This window comes from Polypterus senegalus, chromosome 14, assembly GCF_016835505.1.
Source record: "Polypterus senegalus isolate Bchr_013 chromosome 14, ASM1683550v1, whole genome shotgun sequence".
Taxonomy (NCBI): Eukaryota; Metazoa; Chordata; class Cladistia; order Polypteriformes; family Polypteridae; genus Polypterus; species Polypterus senegalus.
In genome coordinates this window covers 70895433-70918237 of record NC_053167.1, presented here as the reverse complement: position 1 = coordinate 70918237, position 22805 = coordinate 70895433, and the positions used below count along the sequence as shown (strand labels likewise).

Below are 22805 nucleotides of genomic sequence, written 5' to 3'. Positions count from 1 at the left end.
TACCCAAGGATTTTCCAGAGAGACACAGTACCAAAGGAGTCCAGTCTTCGTCTCAGGTCACTGGATAGTGTCCATGTCTCACAACCAGGAAGCACCAGGACTCTAAAGACTTGGACCTTCGTCCTTTTGCATAGATATTGGGAGTGCCACACACCCCTTTCCAGCGACATCATGACCCCCCATGCTCTCCCAATCCATCTACTGACTTCACAGGAAGAGTCTCCAGAGACATGAGAGGTTTGCTTACCTTGGCAGTGACATTCAACAAGGTCAACACTCTCTCCTCAAACAGACACACTGCTGATGGCTGTGCCCAAGAGGTCATTAAAGGCCTGGATCTTGGTTTTTATCCAGGACACTCGCAAGTCCAGACACTCAGACTCCTCACTCAGTTTCTCGAGTGCCCCGATCAGAGCCTTCATTGACTCCACGAAGATCACAGCATCGTCAAAGTCAAGATCCGTGAATCTTTCTTCACCAACAGATGCCCCACAGCCGCTGGACCCCACGACCTTGCCCGACACCCAGTCCATACAAGCATTGAACAGAGAAGGAAAAACGCAGAGGTCCTGCCTCCACTCGGCACAGCACTCAAAGTACCAGTGTACAGGCCAGCCTTGATATCTAGCAACCTCGAGGGGATCCCGCGAACCCTCAAGATGTCCCACAGGTCACCTTGATCAACTGAGTCGAATGTTTTGTGAAAATCCACAAAGGCTGCAAAGAAACTCTGCCGATATTCGCGTTTGCGCTCTATGAGAACCCTCAGTGCCAGGATGCGGTCGATGGTAGACTTCTAAGGCGTAAAACCAGACTGTTCCGGTCGCTGGCAGGTGAGCAAGTGATCATGGATCCTATTGAGGATGACCCTAGCAAGGACCTTACCCGGCACCAAGAGCAGTATTATCCCCCTATAGTTGCTGCAATCCAGGCGATCACCCTTCCCTTTCCAGATAGGGACGACAAGTCCCGTTTTCTAGTCAGTTGAGATGATGCCAGTCTCACAAATGGAAGCAAAGATTGCCTGCATTGCCAGGAGGACAGCCTTACCACCAGGCTGGAGAAGTTCACCCTGGATACCACAGATCCCTGCAGCCCTTCTCCCCCTCTGCTGGTTCACCACCTGTGCAATCTCAGTGAGATTGGGTGGTTCACAGCTAATTCGAGGATCAGCCTCAAGAACCGTTGACCCAGAGATATCCAATGTCCTAGCCGGAGGATCAGCTTTGAACAACTGCTCAAAGTAGCCAGCCCAGCGGGTCACAACTGCAACAAAAAGTTTAAAATAATGAAAAAAGTTTAAATATACAAAAACATTTTGAGAACAAGCATTTGCTCAGGTTCTCTGTAGGACTTAGATATCCAAATAAGAAACTTAAAGGTTTCGAAAAAAACAGCCCTAAGTGTCCATAGACTAATATTGATATACAGTATTTAATGGTTAAATGTAATTTACATTGTGCATAAACATATCTGACATACCACTGACTGTGTGCCAATTTATCAAAACTTTGATCTTTTTTTTTTAAATCACCTAGAACAACTTACTAGTTATATCAAGTTAACCACATCTGAGACTGGGCAAACTACATTTCATCCAGCAGCAATAAACATGGGTCTGTTTACTTTGATCTTTTGAAATAGCAAGGTGACCCTAAAGGCACAACACAATCATCTGCCAGTCAGATACCCGTGTACAAAGACAGACAAGATAATCTTTTCAATATCATTTTAAACATGTTTATTGCTATGCCTGTAAGCAGAGAGCATTTATTTGTGAAAGCATATCAAAAGACAGCTGAATTTATTAAGGCACCGACGAAGCATAACTTCCTTGCTTCTTACACCTGTCGAAACATTACCTCTATATACTGCAGTATAAACCATTTTGTACATTTGCTATCATATCACTTTTTTATATACATTTAGCTTGAAGCTAAAAATGTGTGCACGTCATTGCCCAGTAGCACAAAATCAAAGGCATTTTTTTCTTAAGGTTTTAAATTTCATTATATTTTTGATGTAATTTTAAAAGTTAAAATGTAAATTCCCACAACCATGAGTGTATTTGAATAATGCTAAATACTTATATTAGGATTTATACTATTTTTAACCAAAATCTTATAAAAGCCAACAACAGAACTTTTAGTCAAAATGAAACCCTGTTCAAAATTAGTTTAACATCAGAATAATATTAAAATCGCACTAATTAGAAACAGCCAATTTGGTATTTTTATGTGATATTTACTATTACACATGGGAAAAAATTTCCTTGAAATGTGCACTCTGAAATTATATTAACAGATATGAGAATCTTGCAACTTAAAGTCCCACTTCAACTAACTTGCCAAGTTGCAGATTCACACCACATTATATACAAAGGCCTATGCAAAGATCAGAGCCCCGATTTTCACTGTATTAGGTGGCATTCTGCAAGGAAGACCAATAATGACTGGTCTTAGAAAGGATGTCAAGTTCATGAAAGGTGGGTCAAGAACACAGAACAAGATGTTGATCCTCCTAATAACAGATGAATATGGCATATAGAACTGCTGCCTGTGCTATTCAAGATGTTACAATGTTGCCTGGCCTTTTTTAAAATTAAAGACCATTATCGTTGTTGGTTTACCTAGGCCCACCAGGAAGTACAACCCCAGGAGTGTTTCGGGGCTGGAGTTAAAAAGGATTTTCTGACATACAGTCATGTGATGAACTTGGAATCGAGTATGAAGTAAAGAAACAAGGCAAGTGTAGTCCATTATAAAGGTCTGGGACATAGGAAGTATTTCACTTGTTTTTAATGGTATTATAAAATTGATTAGTTAACCCATGGGTCGATGGAGTCTATAGATTTTATGTTATCTTTACTCCTTTTGAAGTTATTCTTTATGCAACCAATTTTAGTTAATACAGTGGAACCTCGGTTTGCGAGTATAATTCGATCCGGAAACGTGCTCGCAGTCTAAAGCACTCGTATATCAAAGTGAATTTCCCCATAAGAAATAATGGAAACTCAGATGATTCGTTCCACAACCCAAAACTATTCATATAAAAATGATTAATACAAAATATAAAGTAAAACTACATAAAACAAATTAACCTGCACTTCACCTTTAAAAAGAATCATGGCTGGTGTGAGTGAGTTTCTAAACTCTTGTGGGATTCCAACCAACAGATCGACACGCGGAAGAGCGTCCCAAAGCAATCGCAGTCTCCCAGCGCTGTAGTAGTGCGCCGTATAAGCATATCCAAAAAGATCGCAGACATGCTATAAGCGCCTGCCGTCGATGGGTGATACAAGGAACATTATAAAAATCCCACTACAATAAATAACCGCGCTGTTGCTGTTTCAAGCTGAATAAAGCTGGTGGTGTTAAAGTACTGAGACTCAGCTTCATGTTTTGCGGTGCAAGACGGGAACTCGCACTTCACAGCACACACGTGCGCAATGCTGTAGTAAACAGTATACGCTCGTACGGATGTTGACTATATGAGTGAGGCACACAGACTCTGACGGAGAATAGGAGACGACTGCCCTCAAGAGAAGAGAGAGAGAGAGAGAGAGAGATGCAAGTGAGATAAGGAGAGACAGACGGGCACGGGCGAGAGAGAGAGAGAGAGAGAGAGAGACGCGCGCCCAAGTGAGCGAGATAAGGAGAGAGAGAGAGAAAGAGACGCATGCCCAGCAAGAGAGATAAGGAGAGAGAGAGAGACAGAGAGAGAGAGACAGACAGACAGACAGGCGCGCGTGAGCGAGAAGAACCATCAGCTCAGTTGTGGTCACATGACGCTCAGCAGACAAAGTGTATCCATACTACTCGTATTGCAACACATCGCTCGTTTATCAAGTCAAAATTTATTAAAAAATTTAGCTTGTCTTGCAAAACCAAGTTACTCGCAAACTGAGGTTCCACTGTACTTTAATAATAACAACATTTCATCACCTGGTCTTCTGGTGTCTCATTCTGGGTTCACCTTTTAATTCCCATAGCACATTAAGATGTGGCTTTTCAGACATACACTAGTACAAGTGTAAAACAACTTCCTAACAGGATTACATCTGTGACTGATTAAGATTTATTTCTCCATTCTATAGGTCTGTCTGATTAATATGATTAGTGCCACAAAAACTCATAACCTGGGCTACAAATTAGACAAAACTCTGGGTAGCCATTATTTTCCAGTTTATGGTTTGAGTTGATTTCATACAGCAATAGCAGTCTGGGTATAAACCTATTCAGTCACCTAAAATACCTCATTGGCCTTGTATCATTCATCCTATCTACTTCTTTGATAAAGAATTAAATCACTTACCAACCATATATTTAATAATTGGAACAACCCAGACTTCCCTTTTGATTGTTACAAAACCCCTATTTCGCTTGCATAGCTTATGCTACAATCATATTTACATTCAGTAGACACAAAAATTAAACATTAGCAAGTACTCAATCCTTTATCTTTACCAAGCCTCTAAAACATGGCAGAATTAATAGATAAACACTGATTTTAACTGGAAAAAAGTTTTAGCTCACCCTTTCAGTATTTCCATTATGTATCACAGTGGAAATGAAATCAATATTCAGTCTTAATAGAATCAGAAAATCACCTTGTGTCTACTTTGTAGGAAGACATAATAAAATTGCAAGTGAAAGGTTTATGTGTCAAAACCATTTCTGTAAATCTCCACACACGAAAAACATTTAGTAAAAAAAAAAAAGAAAGTGATGATTGGCCTCAACTCTAACTTAAGAGTTAAAAAATTTAGAATAATAAAAGGAACCATCTAGATCCGTAAAAATAGCTACAAAAGGAAAAGAAAAAAATGGTTAGCATTGCCTAGAAATGTAACAAGACAGTCATGGCAATATTCATAATTTCCTCTTAATTTAGTTTGCCTCATAAAATATCAAAGTATTCACAGTCACTGGTCAGGTCTTTTGTATGGCAAAAGGAAACAATTTTATATTGTCTGTTCACATATCCTCACCAGATCCTCACTATTATTTCCAATTTGGATTGTTATCTATGTGATTGATACTCAAATGTGAACTAAATCAATATGATGCAGGGACATTCTAGTATTTAAGAATGTAATACTGTAGTTATAGATGCCTTTAAGATACCATAAGTGCAATAACAAGATAAACTGGGGTGCAAACATGTGACCTAGACTCAAGATTTCTAACAAGGATTGCTTTTTTCCCCCTTAAGGTTCTGCACATGCTTTATACAACTGAAATAAGAAAAGGAATAGTAAAGATAATAATAATTGGCATAGAAGAAGAGAACAACAGATATTGTAAATATAGAAATAGTGTTATATTACAATGGAGCACAGATGAGGATCCAAGAAGTGTCAGTGGTTTGGGAACATTTCGCATGAACACAGATCAATTACTTACTTCCTGATGCCTGTAACCACATGAAACACTAACTGATGACTCTAAACGTGTCTGATCATTTTTCTCACAGCGCAACATAAACACAGAATACAAACAAGCAGAAAAGGTGACTAGGTATGTATTTATAGATAAAAACTATACAAGTTTAGATTTTTCAATTGCTTTACATATGTATGGAAAAGTACAGCACACCTGCTTACTAATGCAGTAAGAAAAAGCCATTGGCAAATGTGAGAAAACACATTACAGAGAAAGCTCTAATTTGCATAGTGCATTTAGCTGGACTGCTTTTCAAAAGATCATTGGTTGAGCTCGGATATGAGATTTTTAATTGGGGGAGGTGTCTGTGACTTTGATATGAAAACAAGCAGTTGAATAAGTGAAAAGATAATCTGACCTGCACCCAATTACAATATACATCAGAAAAAACTAAATTTCACATGGGTTTCAAGGCTAAAACCTTTTTTTTTTTAATAAAGTGAGCCCATTATCCAATAGAAACACCATCTCCTCTTTATGCCCAGATAAAAAATTTGCGTGCAGTGGCAGTTTTGGTAAGCCGTGAAGAGTGCCGTAAGAGATTATAGAATAAGTAAATAACTTTACATTGATGCTAAATATACATTCAAGATCCAGTGCAGCACTGTAAGACAACAGTGATATGTAAGCACATGAAAATAAAGCATTTCAGACCAATGCTCGAGGACAAAGCTAGCTCAGTAGGGCAATTTAGTATCATTAGTAGTACAACCATAACCAACTTTTAAATCTGCATCCTGCATAAGTTCCCTTTTCAAAAACAAAATCTACTCCACACCTGCCACAATAAAACTTTACCCAAACCATGGCCAACAAATAAATACCAATTCAACAACCTCAAACAACCAGCACCCACAGTTATCCATTGCAACATTTATATAATTTATTATAGAATAAACACAAGCAACTGAAAAGCCAACTGCAGATTTGTGCTACATTAAAAATAATAATAGAAAATTATCAGAAGCAAGATATTTAAAACAGCATTGTAACATTATGGTAAAGAGAGGTACGCAGCTGAATGCCACTTTAAATAAATAATTGACACACTTGCGGCCATAAGGAGTGGGATCGTCCGTGACCCTAATTGGTGCCGGGAGATGCGAATACTCACAGCTGTGCCACATCCACATTTTAAAAAGGAGAAGCCAGAGTGCAAGGGGGAAAAAAAGAGAGAGGAAAAAAGAAACGAAATAGTGAAAAAGAATAAGCCTGAACGGAGGTTACCGGGAGGGAAGGCAGGAGCGAGAGAACACGTGTGTGAGAGAGAGAGGAAGCAAACAGCCTGGAGGAGGAGAGCCTCAGGAGGAATGTGTGTGCGGCCGACGCCCGGGGGTGCAGTGTTGAATTGCTCTAGCTGAGCATTTACAGAGTGCTAGAGTGACCAGGAGTTGTGGCGCTCACTGTCTAAGTCCGGGAAGGCAGCGGAAGCTGGTGACAGAGGTTCTAAAAGGGAGCCTTTCCTTGTCCATGGATGGGAAGAACCCAAGTCTGCTGTGAACCATGGAAGGAGCAGGGACCCAGACCTGTTGACCGCATTAGATGGAAGGCTGTGCCTGTCGACAAAGCATCTTCTCAGTGGCTAGGTCCCACTGGGATTAAGCTGAGGAGACAGTGGTTTTGAAGGATTGCACCAAGGCTCATTTTTAATGGACAGATTCCTTTCACTCATTTTAAACTCTATTTTATTTCAAGTATTTATTAGCAGTTTTAACCCATATTTGTACCAGTTTTAATGGATTATTTATTTGACAATTGAAACATGGCACTTTCTTTTTGGACACTGTTTAGTTTTGATTTGTTTTTAATAAAAACACTTCTGCACCTTCCCCTTGCTTCATCCGGTGTTCTTATTGCACAGCTCATCCCAACCAGGAATACTGATGGTGTCGAGTTCAAGAGGCTCCCAAAACTTAATGAGGGAGCATGGAGCAGGACGTGCACCGTCACAAACCGATGCTGCAAAGTTTGCCTAACTATGAATATGTAATGTAAATAACATTAAATGATTGCCTTTATATATGTGAATGAGGGTCAAAAAAATGTCTTGCCTCTCTGTATTAGGATGAAATTGGAAGGTGCTTCCCAGCTTCTGTGAATGTCATATAATATAACCACCTATACTTTACATTTTCAAGTATGAGGCCATCTTGCCTCTTCTAAGCTATTAACTGTCTGTTGTTGATGCTATACTACTCTAATTAACCTTAATACAGAATTAAGGCTTTAATTGTAATTTCAAATGTGAACTTTAGTGTTTTAATTGCATTGCACTCTGTAAGGCACAGCTAAACACAACACATTTTCTGTTGCCATGTCAGAGCGAAGAGAGGAACAATGCGTTGCATAAAATAAAATGTTAAATAACATATGTTCTTTTATTTTTATCTTCTTAGGTTGTTGTAGCCAATGTTTACATTCAGAGATGCTTTTCTGCTCACCATAGTTGTACAGAGTTGTTATCTGACTTGCTATAAAATTACTGCCCTCTGACTGGGGAATCCATTCGGGAGCCTGGGATTCTTTTCATTCTGAAACTGCTGTAATTCCCGGAAAACCAGGAACGGCCAAGCTCGTATATATAGTGCGTAAAAATCAATCAAGAAATAACAGAGTTATAGTTGAAAATAATTAAGTGGCACGGTTTTTTGGCCAACGGTGTAGTGTGTTGCCGATTAGTTTAGTCAACAACAGACCACCAGCAGTCAGTCTCCCGGCTCCCACTAAGACAGATGCACAATGGACTGGGAGAAGTCTGCACTCTGCATCTCACAAATGCTAGAATGGGGCAGACTTCATTGACGTCTGTCAGACAACAGCTTTGAACTGCAACTTGAAATTGCAATGTGTCAGTCTGTTACTTCCGCATTATCTGTGCCAAGAAACTTGCCATCACAGAATGATGACAAGAAACTGGATGCATCAGTAAAAGCTGAAATGTTGGTGTTTCAGAGCAACGGCAAGCGCGGGCGTTATTTAGAACAAGTGTATCAGTATCTGATGACTGTGCCGCCTACTTCAGTGAAGGAAGAGCATGCTTTCTCTGTGGCTGGTGTACTCTGCATGAAGGTGTGCTCTCGGCTGGACGACCGCACACTGGATACATTGTGCTTTCTATGCTCTTATTACCGCAACTAACTAGATCTGGGGTGCCCAATACGTCCAATCGCGATCGACCGGTAGATCGGAAAGGTAGTGCAGGTAGATCACGTTGCATTAAAAAAAAATGTTTTTTTAAATGTTAGTCTATCATATATCCTCCCTATGCATTTGCAACTTGATTGACATACAGGGCAGTCTGAGATCTCTTTTCTTCTAACACACTTGTCATCCCACATGCATCCATACAATCAGATTGTGATTCAGACTACGAATGCCATGAATGTAATTACCCCGATCTACATGCTGTCAAATAAACAAACCACACGCCGTGGCTTCGCCTCTGACTCTGATGTCCGAGGTTCGATCCCCGAGAGGGGGTGCAGTGAGTTTGTACGCCTGATGAGCCCAGAATTAGGGCGAAACACGTGTCGCGTACTCTCTGCATTATTTGACAGTAAAGCTATTAAACATTCTATGATCTGCTTCTCGCAACTGAAGAGGGCACCGTGGCGGATGTTTGCCGACTTGCAGACCAACCATAAGCGTTACCTAGTAGGTAACCACCCATTCAATCAGATTTTGATGCCATGAATGTAATTACCCTGATCTACATGCTGTCAAATAAACGAACCACACGCCGTGGTGCAACGTAAAGAGACTTTAATGCTGACGTCCGAGGTTCAATCCACGAGAGGGGGTGCAGTGAGTGTGTACGTCTGATGAAACACGTGTCGCATACTCTTTGTATTATTTGACAGTAAAACTATGCTATATATAGCATTTTTAATGTAGGTAGATCATTTCAACCTGGCCATTTTAAAAGTAGCTCGCAAGCCGAAAAAGTGTGGGCACCCCTGAACTAGATACATGTACTTATATGACAGCAGAAACTGCTTGTAGATATGGTTAGTCTTTTATTGGTTCAACATATTGCAGTAGTTTTAATAAAAATAAGTGTCGGTCGTTCTAAAACCATTCACATGTGAGATGCTCGTGGACTGTGTCATCCCCGGGAATGACATGCAGGATTCCCGAATTCCCAGGAATGGATTCCCTACATCTGACCTCTCTCATTGACCAGGTGTTTCCAAACACAATATTGCTACTCACTGGATATTTTAGATTTTTGCGCCATTGTGAGTAAATTTTAGAGATTGTTGTGTGTGAAAATCCCAGGAGATCAGCTGTTACAGAAATACTCAAACCAATCCATCCAGCATTAACAATCATTCCACACTTGAAATCACATTTTTTCCATATTTGGTGTTAGATGTGAATGTTTACTGAAGTTCTTGTTCTGTATCTGCATGATTCTATGCACTGCAATGAAGCCACACTATTGGCTGATTAAATAAATGGATAAGAAGGTATACAGGAAGGTATTCCTAATATTTTGTTCACTAAGTGTACACGCATGCACACACACACAAACACACACTATTTTTTTCAAAACCCATTAGACATATCACGGAGCCAAACTTCTGAAAGGATCTAAACAAACCCTTTTATGTTATGCTCTGTGTAGTCCAATTAGAATAGTATAGAAGAAAAAAATATGCTGGAATTTATAAAATCACTGTGCTGATGATATTTCTTTAAGCAATTAGCTACATTACGTCCTACTGTTGAGAAACTGAAGAAATTCTAAATTATTTTCTGTCTGCTTCAGATTTATGTGGGAGAAAAAAGCCTCCAGTTTGAAATATAAATAGGACTGATCAAATAGATAAGGATCCATTTATCATATGTACAAGACCTAGATGACTGGTTCTGACGTAAAGTGTTCACATTTTCAATTCTGGAAATGCTAAAAAGGACATAAGGTATGAACATTCTAATCTTCAAAAGTTTAAAATGTCTTCAGAACAAATAAACTAGAATACATTCATTTTACAAGAATATTTTGAAAATAACAAGACTTATAGAAGGTGGTCAACTGAATTTGTGTACCAGTCTTAGCCAATCGGGATAACTTAAACCAGCTATATCTGGTATATTTCCTAAGAGTCAAAATCCACATATATTATCCAATGATGTATAGAAAACTTTTAAAAAATAATAATGTACACACAGTACTATATCTGCAACAGTAAAACCAAAATTGAAAGATCATATAAAGCAAAAAGTGCTAATATGCCATCAGATGTTCAAAATTGTTTTCATCATGTTTTGACTTCAGTTATTGGTTATAACAACAACATATTTATTTTACTGAATGTAATGTACCTTCAACATCATCATACAAGATAGCAATTAAATTACAGAGGAAAAAATTATACATTTATAGAAAACTATTTCAAGGGATTTCCTGATCCAATTTTATGGGGTTAACTAAACAAAAGCACTATATTTAAAAATAAAAATTCAAAAATTAGATTAGCATTTAATAGTTTTCAAACAGCAACTAAAAGACTATTAAAAGGGAGTGACAGGGTATATAGCCTGTATGTGCTCTATGAGAAATGGGTCAGCAGTATTAAGGTTGGTGTGAGAAGGCTAATAAGGGCTGGCAGGTCAGTCTATGATGTCTGTTGTTGTCACTGCCAAGATATCCTCTTCTACAAATCTGTAACATTATTCAAATTGGGTGCACATTCCTAATACACAAAAACTTGTATTCTAAAGCAGGTCCTATAAAAAGAATTATAAGGAACTACATAATTAACCAACATGATTTTTAACTAGAGAAAAGAAAGCATATAAAAGAGAAAAGCAGAAGAACCTAGTAATCCAGTAACAAATAGAAAATGTAACCATAATGTAGTAAGCTATTTAAGGTTGTTAATCTTTAGCTTATGTTATTTAACAGAAGAGCAGGAATAGAATAATACTGTTCATTCACATTTGAAGAAAATGTATTCTTGAAGCTGGCAATATTGTGCAAATATTGGGGGAAAAAAACAAACAAACAAAAAAAAAATGGTGAGTGAAACCGTAAAGTACAGGTTGTGACCAGTATAAAATTCAATTGTACTAAAGAAAAGTCATTATGTTTCTCATCATTGTGCTCTACTGGTGCATTTGGCTCAGGGTAAAATCACTTAACCTGCTTGTACTCCAAATACAGTATAAAGAAAATGTGTATATATACGTACTGCATGTAGCTCATTGACTATTCAGAACTGCTTTAAGGGAAGGGTTCAAAAATTCAAGAAAACATTCTTTATGGATTTGGTCCATTATGACTGAATAGCATAACATAATTCTTTCAGATTTTTTGGCCACATTGATGTTATATGAACCTTGAATTCCATCTAATTCCAAAACTATTCTATTGGGTTTAGATTTGAAGACCGTGCAGGTTACTGGAGTAAACTTAAGTCACTGATGTGTTAGTGGAACCAGCACAAGATGATGAATGCTCATTATCCTGTTTGAAGTTTCTATTTGAAAAATGGTATACTGTGACAATTAAGGGATGTACATGGTGAACAGCAATGCTAAGGTACACTGTGTCGTTAAAAATGTGTTTAAATTGTGTTCAGATGCCTAATGTGTGCAAGAATGCATTCTGTACACCAATGCACCACCACCAGCAGAGTTTGTCACAGATACAAGACAGGATGAAACAACGAATCTGCACCATTTTTGGGAAGCTCAGGAAACTAACAGTATGTGTGGTGTGAATCTGTGTTATATGTGGTGTTGGAAGCATCGTGTTATGAATGCTTTTCAGCAGCAGGAACCAGAAATCTCTTTAGGATTGGTAAGAAGGTTAATGCCACCATTATGCAGACAGATCCTGGAGGAAAACCTGCTCCTCTGTCAAAAAATCTTAAGACAAACTCAACGTACAGAAGCTGAGCAAAAATGGAGTGGCTTAGAATAAATAAAACTGACATTCTTCAATGGCCTAGTCAAAGTCATGACCATAAGCACATTAACAATCTATGCTGAAAAATTGCTATACACCACAGATCCCCAACTAACTTGGTACATTCTGAGCAAATCTTGATCCATTATGTTTTGAAAAAATAACAAGACTCATCCAAAAATAATATTTGCAGTAACCACCATGAGGGGTAGTTCATCCACTTGCTGAACAGGGGAGAAGAATACTTAGAAATTGTTGACATTTCAGTTTTTGGAATTCAATTTTTTCAATGATTTACAATGTTCTTTCTTTATTTGACAGCACTGTGAAAAAAAGAGTGTTTGAATCCCACCAAATTGATCAAAATCACAGGTTGTGATAATCATTAATGCAAAAATGAAGGGGGTGCTGAATACTTTAAAGCACTCTGTATGCTGTGCTACAGCAAATGTTTGCTATCTGGAAAATCAAACCATTTGCTTAGTGAGCAGGTGTAAATAATATAGTGTCTTATCAAGTAAGTGTGTGTGTATACATTGTGTAAAATATTATTTTGTTGGTTGTTTGCTCTGCTCATCATACTGTATGACATCTTTGACATTTGCAATGTTAATGTGCATATTTTATGGTACATAGAGTACATTAGAGTTTCAACACTAGCAAGTAAAAATTATATTCAAATATGCTATAAAGCTAGAAATGCCATTTGAATGGTAAATACACTTTTAAAAGAGCTCTGTCCAATCACATCAGAATACTGTATATATTTTTATTGTGTCTCCATTTCTAACATATTTTGTTCATTAAACATGGCATAAGAAAATGTAAATAGGAAACGTATTGTTCCTGTATTTGCCTGGCCTGTAACTTTTTTTTTTTATTGATAGGAAGCCTATAGTCATTTTCTAAAACCAAACTTTGAAACTCAGAAATTATGCCAAATAATAATAATATAAATGAATTCATACTGGCATAAATTAATAATAATATAAATGAATTCATACTGGCAATTGAACACTGTTTAAAGGTAAATATACATGCACTTATATGTTTAATCACTTTATATCATCAACTGTACTACAGCTTTTTGCTGTTAAAATATACATTTACCATATATATAGGTGTTTTTTTTTTTCAGTGTATCAGCCAGACATTTCTAATTCGTGAGGTGTAATTATAAAATATGAATTACCGTTTAAATTATGTTGTTCTTGTTTCCTACTAACACTTAATCTGTATGATACACAGCAACATAATACAGTGTAGATCTTTAAAAAAGCTTATTTCAAATTTATCTTTACTTTTTCTTTTTTTCAATTAAAAGTGTAACCTGCTACATTTTAAACAAGCATGCTGTCCAAATTCAAGCAGCGTCCGTTTTAATTTAAAGGACAAAATTAAAAGGTTTGAATTTATTAAAGCGGCTTTTCTTGCCATTTGTCTAGTTGCACAGGATGATTTCTCAGATTACTTTTTTTCCAGTTTATTACTCCACCTTCTTTAATGTAATGGTTAATACGGTATACCAACCCCATTCGTTCACTGTTAAAAGAAGCTTCCACTCTCCGCACTTTGCTTACAGTATGTTGCACAAAAAAAAAAAAAAAGGTTTTAACAATACACATAACCTGACGCAAGGGAAAACCCCTTCTGTAAAAAATGGGCTATTAATAAATGTGAATGATATGTTGTTGCAGGTGCTGTGTGTGCTCTCTATTGTTCAACGTTACAACAATAGTGTAGGAGTCAATTTGAGTTTGAAAGAATTGACAGCTATACTTGTTTAAATATGAACTGAAAAAATATGTATTTTTAATGAACGGTGTGTCGCACTCTGTCAAACAGACCTCCAATAAAAGAACTAATAATGAAGTACTACAGAGATGCAGATTTCAGTACTCAAAACATCCAAATCAACAAATCTGACTACCACCACCAGTATGCACACAGATGAAACTGCACAACATCCACTTTCTAACAGCATGTCTAAACAAATAACTAAAGAAATTTAATTTTACTGTCTAAATGAAAATGCTAACATGCCATGACAATGTAGTCACAGTGTTTTAAAATACTGTATATACACAATGCTTATCTAAACTCCATTTGCCGTTATGTCATATGACAAAAATATATTACAGCAGACAGAGGCACTTCTTAAACATGTAGAGACACATAGCTGCATTGAGTCTGCATACAGTATGTATCTGTCTGTTTCCACGGTCACATTACAATGTGCAAATTAGTTATTAAACTTCAGTAACCTTGTGCTATTGACCTCCTGAATGGATAACCGCAGAGAAATTGGGCATGAATGTTTTAGGAAGAATCCCTGTGGGTGTAGGCTTTGCAGCACTGGATTTAATTGGTATTCACTACACACTTTTTCACGGGTTTGCCCCAGACATGTATTCTCTTTTGAGAATTAGATCTGGCCTAAATCTTCCCTTCCACTGCATTGTTAAAAAAAGGTCTTAACTATAATTAAATTACTTCAATACTATAACAAACCAAACAATTCCCTTAATTGTTTAAAGTTTAATTTCTTTATCTCTTACTATTTACACCTGTGCATTTGTGACTCACAATATTATTTTAATATCAGAAAAATAACATATACAATCAGTGCCTATCTCCTTGAAAGGGTAAGGAACTCAACAATCTGTGAAAACCATAGGAGTAGATTCACTGCTCCTCTGAACTCAGAAGAGACAGCTTCTCACAGGATGCATGCCATGTAAGCTCCACTAAGAGGAGACCTAGGACATCCTAGACAGGTTCTCTCTTTCTCATGTGGGGAGTCCAGGGATGTCTGAATTTCAATCAAGGAGATGTATGCTGGTGGTGAGTTTAGGGAAGTCTTTTCTGACTAATTCAATCTGCTGCCATCATGACCATCACCTGGAAATATATCAGAAATTATATGAGATGCACCTGCAGATTCAGTACACTAATGTAAAATAAACAGTTCTGTGATGAGTTTATAGTTGTACAATGTTATAAATTTGATAATATCAGCAATGAAAAAACTAACTTAAACCTTATGAAGTGATCCAGATTCTCAAGAATGAGCTCACAGTTTTGCTCTGTACAAATAAGCTAACTGCCCAAATTTTTGACTATTTTTTTGGAAACAGTCTATATGCTTTAAGATTCTATTGCTAGCTCACACTCAACTCCTAGTGTAAACACGGACACAATTACTATGTTACAAAAACATGACAAATACAGAACTGCTGTTCAGTTCCTAGCATAAATACTTGAATGTAGATTGGAACTTATATAAAGTAATTATCCAGACAAGGCCAGCTTAATAAACTCTTTTTGTTTCTCAGCTATTAGACAATAACTTCATATTACTGAAGCCAATTTACATTTTAAGACCTACTTTCCACTTGATTTACAAAAAGCATTTGAATGTGAAAACTTTCAATATTTCTGTGAGGTTCTCAATTATAAGGCTCTAGTGCAGGTTTTATAAACACGGTCAAGGCATTATACTTTATACATTCAGTTGTTAGCTTAATATATTTAATCATTTTCATCTGAACCAGTTCCAGTAAAATTGTAACCAGAGTTGTTGACTGTTTTTACAGAACAGATACCTCTCATAACAGGCTTTCCATAATTTGGATTATTTTTATCCATATCTTCCAAGCACTTTCATTGACATGCTATGTGATCTGTGGTGTCTCTTCTGTCTAGTTTACACTACACCCCCCCCCCCTTTACAGATTACATCCCTCTATTATAATAAAAAAAAAAAAAAAAAATCTTGGGCGTGAGACGAGAGAGACAAGACGTGATCTTCTTGAAAGACACTTTGACGTCCTGTGAAACAAGGCAGTGAGACAAAAGGGCAGCTGCCGTGCAGGCTTTTAAATGATCGACACGCAGAGCGACAAGCAGAAAACGCACCCTGGCAGCAGTAGCAAAAATCCAGTAGCTGATCCGTCTGCTTTTCCTTAGCATGCGTTCAGCTCCCTCCCCATATAAAACGCGAGCAGCACAGACGCGAAGTGACAAAAGGACAGCTGCTGTACAGGCTTTTAAATGATTGACAAGCAGAGCGACAAATAGAAAACGCACCTTGGCAGCAGCAGCACAAAGCCAGTAGCTGATCCGTCTGCTTCTCCTTAGCGTGCGTTCAGCTCTCTCCCCCATTACAACTTGAGCGGCAGAGATGCGAAGTGGCAAAAGGACAGCTGCTATACAGGCTTTTAAATGATTGACATGCAGCGTGACAAGCAGAAAACGCAGTTCACCAGCAGCAAGACAGCAGCTGGTCCTTCCGCATCTCCTTAGCATGTGTTCAGCCCCCTTTAAAACAACGTGAGCAGCATTATACATCCCGCAACACAGAGATTTAACAATGCCCAGGGCCGGAAATAAAGGACAAATTGTTTTTACAAAAGTTTTAAACTAAAAGTGAAAATAATGCATATGTAACAATTCCCATGAAAATATTCTCTTTAAATTGTATATCCAGTAAACCGCACTCATGGGTGGGCAAGTGAAGTGAGCAAGGGGCAGAGCCCCCTAGTATTTTTAAATATTAAAAACACTCCATAGCATACAATATGATCAGCTTTTTTAGGATGGCTTAAGATTTTTTTGTATTAATTCATAAGTACTTAGAGTTTAGCATTCATTGAACTGCTTGTTGTTTAATAGCCTAAGGTAAATATATAAGCTAACATTAGCACAAACACAAATAATCATAAACAAATCCACGGGTCTTTTTTAGGCTGGAAACACAGCACTCTTGCAAAGGACTGCAGAATTATTGATATAAAAACAAAAAAAAAAATAAATAAATGAATAGCTGTACCTGTATATAGTGATTTCTGACTTGCATTAATTGATTTTGTGAGGTCGATCAAACAATTATCCAGGCACTCATGTTCAAATAAAATAGAACAACATTACATACATTTAACTCTAAATTGTTCTAAAAAAAGTAAATAAATAAAAAAAATACAAATAAAAAATAAAATAATTGACTCTTCAAGAAATGTGACTAAGTAGCACACCATATTTTATGCAATTGTTGTGTCTGTGAAACAGATAAAAAAATGTTGTTGCCTCCCTGAATATCAAAAGTAAGCACATTTATGGAAAAATAAAGAAAAAAAAAATACCTGGGATATATTGACATCATCTTAGCTGCCGCATAACCAGGCTTGCAGGCTCCTTCACTGAGGTTTCCATACTTGTAAGTTAGCTCCAGTGGACTAAAAGCGTAAAGGCAAAAGTTAGCAACTTATTAAAATAATCTTCAGTTTTAACAAAATGCTCCATAACAAGATGCATGCAAGAAACCTACCACCATTTTATAAGTTAAAACAATTGTACATAAAAAGCACTGTATGCAAAAATGAAGTGGGTCTAAAACACTACAAGTACATTTTATCAGTCAGTCAGGATTTTACAAAATCAGGGATCTTTAGATTGTTCATTGTCATGTGCTGGGGTATATGATGTAAAGCAATCATTGGAAAGGAAAAACAAATGAGAATCACTGAAAGAATGTAAGAAATACACAACACCAATACATCATGAAAGTATTTGAAAAGTGCATTGAAAAATGCAACAGGAAAAAAACTTAAATGTAAAACCACGAATGCAATTAAATTGAACGAAGAAACAAACAGATACATCATCAGAATTCAGCTTTTAGACAAATCAGTTATTAACATAATGTTTCATTGATCTGTCCACATTTTCCCCTATCTAAAAATCAGAAGATGGATGTCTCCACTGTGAAACTATTTCATCACTCAAACAGACATCAAATGGTAATGTTAAATATAATAGTATGAATTTTTTTCCCACAAGTAAGGAACATAATTATGCTAATTAACAAGCCATTCTTACCAGACTGATGCACACAAAACATTTGAAGAAGCCAAAAAGGATATTTAGCTATTCAAGACTTGATGCAAAAAAATGTACTAAACAATTAAAACATGAATCACTCTTATGCTGTATTAAGTATTAAATTTGACTTAACTATAAAAATTCTATTTGCAAAAAATAATTTGCAATAACAACAAATGTTTAATGAAGAGAAATGCCCTACATTCACTTCTCTATTCTTTAAGGACCAAAACAACAATCCCAAACCTAATATTCATAACTAAAACTTAGACATCAAGTTTAAGACAAATCCCATAATAACAAAACATAATCAAAGATGACTTACAGTTTTCCATCCAGTTTCACCAGAAAACCTTGTTTGTCATACACTGGAGAGAGAGAGAAAAAAAAATACAGTTGTGTTAAAACAAAATAAGTGAAATGTAATGGTAAACAGGTAGTACTAGGGTGTTGTACCGTGTTAGCCATTATGAATGTAGTGAAAAGTCAAGCAAAATGACACCTTTTATTGGCTAACTAAAAAGATTACAATATGCAAGCTTTCAAGGCAACTCAGGCCCCTTCTTCAGGCAAGAGATACATCTTGCCTGAAGAAGGGGCCTGAGTTGACTCAAAATGTTTTACTCTATCAATTTGGCTTAAAATATAATCAAATATTCATTAGTGTCTTAACAGACTGCCTTACCAACATACATACAACAAAAGTACCTTTTCTGTCTATATTGAATACTAGCTTGGTTACCCAAATTCTCCAAGGAAATGTCGTAAGACAGTGGGTGTACCAATTATAGGGCCGTCAGTTAATCATGTGAAGCAGAAGTAGAATGTAACTAAGTGCTTTTCTGTATACAATAGTATTGTCGGGCAGTGTGGTGTAGTGTTTAAAGGTTTGAACCTAGGATTTCAAACCCTGAGGTTGTAGGTTCAAATCCTGCTACTGACACTGTTGTGATCATGAGCAAGTCACTTCACCAGTCTGTGATTCAACTGGAAAAACAAAAATGTAACCAATTGTATCTCAAATGTTGTAGGTCACCTTAGATAAAGGCATCAGACAAATAATAAGTAATAATTATAATAACAGATCACTGGGTCTGCTTGCTCTTGAATATGCTATGCACAATTGTCCACTAGTAAAACATTCCTGCATTAGATCAATTCCTGCTTTTTTCTACTTTTCCTTGAGATTTAACTTTTGTTGATGGTCATTGCAAAACACAGTTTTATATGAAAAGTGTATTATTTTAAATTTAAATGGGTAATCCTTAAAAATAATGTACAATTTCAGCATATATTATCATTATTTGATATTTGCGATTTGCATTTGTTTACACCATTCACTCAAGTACAGTATTTCTTTTTGTGTTTCTCCCCAGTTGTATGTGGTCCTCCTTTAAAGTCAGCAGATGTGAATGTATATGCAAAGCAGTGCTTGAAGCAGATATACATAAGTGTCGGTACTCTATGTTACACAGATGTATTAACGTGAAGAGCGGGAAGTGCGGTGTAGTAGCTTCGGGTGTCGCAACACAATTTCTGTGGTATCGCCATTACAAAGTCAAGTGCCACTATTAAAACTGACATTTCTCCCTTGGAGTTTGTAACACAGGGATCGAAGAGTGGGGTTGTGATGGGTGGTTTTAAGCACAATGACCATGGACATGGAGCAAAATGGGTAATTACAATGAATGCCAGCAGTCAATAGCAAAAACAGTTCTTGTTAATCATTAAGCTTCAATTTTTCCTTGAGCTTTGCCAAATTTTTTCCTTCTATTTCCAGGACACTTCAGTGGTCCATCCACCATATTTTGGTTACTCACTTCTGCAGCATCCTTCATGTGCATAAAACACAATCTCAAGGTAGCACAGAGCACGTAAATTAGCATAATATTAGTCAATATTGACAAAAAGAAAAACATGTTAATTTTCTTTCTTTTATAACATCACCAAACTTAATCAAATCCATCAAGGCATTTTTGAGATTTTGAGGTATTTCGTTTTATTCTATTTCCTGTTTCCCCCTAAATATGGATTAATCAGAATGTCCCTTCTTAGGTGATACCTAATGCCCTAGATGTACCATTGTGTTACCTTTTTAACTAAACAGGAAATAGTGTTTTTTTTTGTTGAGTAAGCCAGTATATAACCATTACTTTTAACTAGTTTGTGTTGATTGCTTGAAACTGCATTCAGATGTCAACTTAAGGAGCACTTCTCTATTTACAGAAACAAAACTTAATACTCTCTTTGTCACTATCAAGAATCTGTACTTCCTAAAAAAAAATAATAAGAGCAAAACAATTTCAGTACAAAGGTTTTCCTTCATTATATGTAATTGCATGAATATTCTGTCTTTAGATTAATCCATATTTCTGACAAAGATGACAACACTAAGTTGGCTACCAGATCTTTCATTGTTTATTCATGTGCAACAAGAACTTACTGGATCATATGTGAAGCTTCCTCATTTGTCACTGTAGTACAGGCAGGTTAGTAACACTGACCAGTATATATATATATATTTTAAGGATATAACTGAACCACAGTTAAATAAAATTATTGGTCTAAGGCTCTTATAAATAAACATAAGATATGAGCTAAACATTTACACAGACTTCACATCTGTTACAACATACTTATTCGATAACTCATCAAGAAAAAAGCCTTATGGCGGCAGTTGCCAGGCAACAGCATAGCAATTAATCAATATTAATACAGATAAGTAAAAGTTTATTGGCTTACCATTATTCTGGATACACATCTCAATATAACACAGTTGCATATTATTTTCAGAGATACAAATAAAGGTTTTATTTTATAATTTATTTATAAAAGTTACTTCCAGTCCATATGGATACAATTAAATTGGAGATGTATATTTATGACAGCTCAAGATCTATTTCAAGTATTTTTCAAAAAGTATTACTAATTTAATTTGAATAATGTTGATAAAACACAGCACATGACTGAACAAGATTACAAAAGTTGACTAAATTCTACAGATATGCACCAAATAATTACTGTATATTTAAAAAGAGTGGTAATACTGAATAAAATCAAGGGAATAAAGAAACAGCTAGGAAAATCACTACCACTGAGCACCTAATAAGCATAAGGGACATAATTTTAAAGCCACTTTACTACTGAACAGATAATAGGTTACATAGAATCATGCATGTTTTTGACTCAAGTCAATGCATTGTCTGTGTAACTATATTTGCATTTACTGTGTTATGTTTGCAGCTCATGAAATAAATCTCGACATTCAATTGGTGTTTTGATGTTTAACCATTTCTTTTTTTTTTTTTTATTAATTTTATTAGAATCCATACAAAGCAATCAAGTTTTTACAAAAAGAAAAATTAAGTTAAGAACAGATCGATCCCTACCCCTGAGAGAGAGAGAAGGCCAAGCGGCGTTAAATTTTAAGGCTTGTAAACATACCTAAATTAATCAATTCTCTGTGCTTTATGAACTTATTTTTAAAATATTACTGATTAGATCCTGCCATGTTTTGAAAAAAGATGTTTAACCATTTCTAAATATTTTGCAGAGATAAGAATTGTAAGCAGTCACATATTTCCCAACAAGAACAGATATGAAAAACAGCAATGTCAGATAGTCAGAAGTTGCACTTTCAAAAAGTCTGAGTCAAGCCATTCTTAGATTAATACACTTCAATGTACGAAAACAAAAGTAACGGTTTATGTAAATAAAAGCACACTGTCTAATGCATAAATAGTAAGGGACCTGACAAAAGTACATATGTCCACATATTTTCTACACCCAAAGCATTCTATTGCAGGCTTTTCCATCAGCATCAGACACAAGGGAGAAAAAAAAAAGCTATAAAGAGTATGAATTTTTCATGCACACACCCCCACTTACACTGGGACAATGTTAGGTCAACAATTGCCAATATATTAATTTTTTTCAAGTGAAAGAAAAAAAAAAAAAAATTCTTAATAGCTGGTGCTTCATGCTTGATGTATCCAAGAGTGTGGATTGTAAAAATAAATGCATTTTTGTTTCTATGTGATTTACAGTCTAAGAACTACTTTTAAGATTCATCTAATTAACAATATCCTGCCTTGTCTTGCAATAGTCAAAAAATAAATGATGTTCTATGATAGCAGTGCTAACTACAGTGTCATCTATAGCACAGTTAAAGTAGAAGATTCAGAATTGCAATAATTTAAAATTAAATTCTTCTAAGAGATACCATATGAATTTGTTAATGGTCAGTGTCTGCTTCCATGCTATTTTAAAATCATTACTCAAGGATACTGGAAAAAAAACAAACTTGAAACAGAACCCCAAATAAAACTGTCTACAAAATACTCTCCGAACATAAAGGATGTACCTTCGGAAAATAAAACATATAAAACAGAGCTATAATTAGCAATCTGCAGACTTTAGTTACCTTCATTTTAAACTTTCATTTCCTACAAACGTGCCTGACTAACATTTACTGATATTTTCATTCAATACTTTGATATACTAAGAAGTAGGCTCCTCAGTCATTTAAGAACACATGAAAAAACATGGGTGTCATACTTGTTTTG

At 36.2% G+C, this 22805-nt stretch overlaps 1 protein-coding gene across 13 annotated transcripts in view; it reads right to left on the bottom strand.

The window, feature by feature from the left end:
* st3gal3a (ST3 beta-galactoside alpha-2,3-sialyltransferase 3a) overlaps positions 1-22805 on the bottom strand; it is a 394364-nt gene that overhangs the window by 156396 nt on the left and 215163 nt on the right. For 12 of the 13 annotated variants that reach the window (XM_039776580.1, XM_039776584.1, XM_039776587.1 and 9 more), the window contains 2 exons: positions 18566-18608; positions 17502-17594 (listed from right to left, as the gene is read on the bottom strand). In XM_039776580.1, coding sequence (XP_039632514.1) covers positions 17502-17594; positions 18566-18608 — 136 coding nt within the window. Of the gene's footprint in view, positions 1-17501; positions 17595-18565; positions 18609-20683; positions 20779-22805 lie in introns of those variants that run through there. The other variant, XM_039776591.1, reaches the window with a different exon arrangement.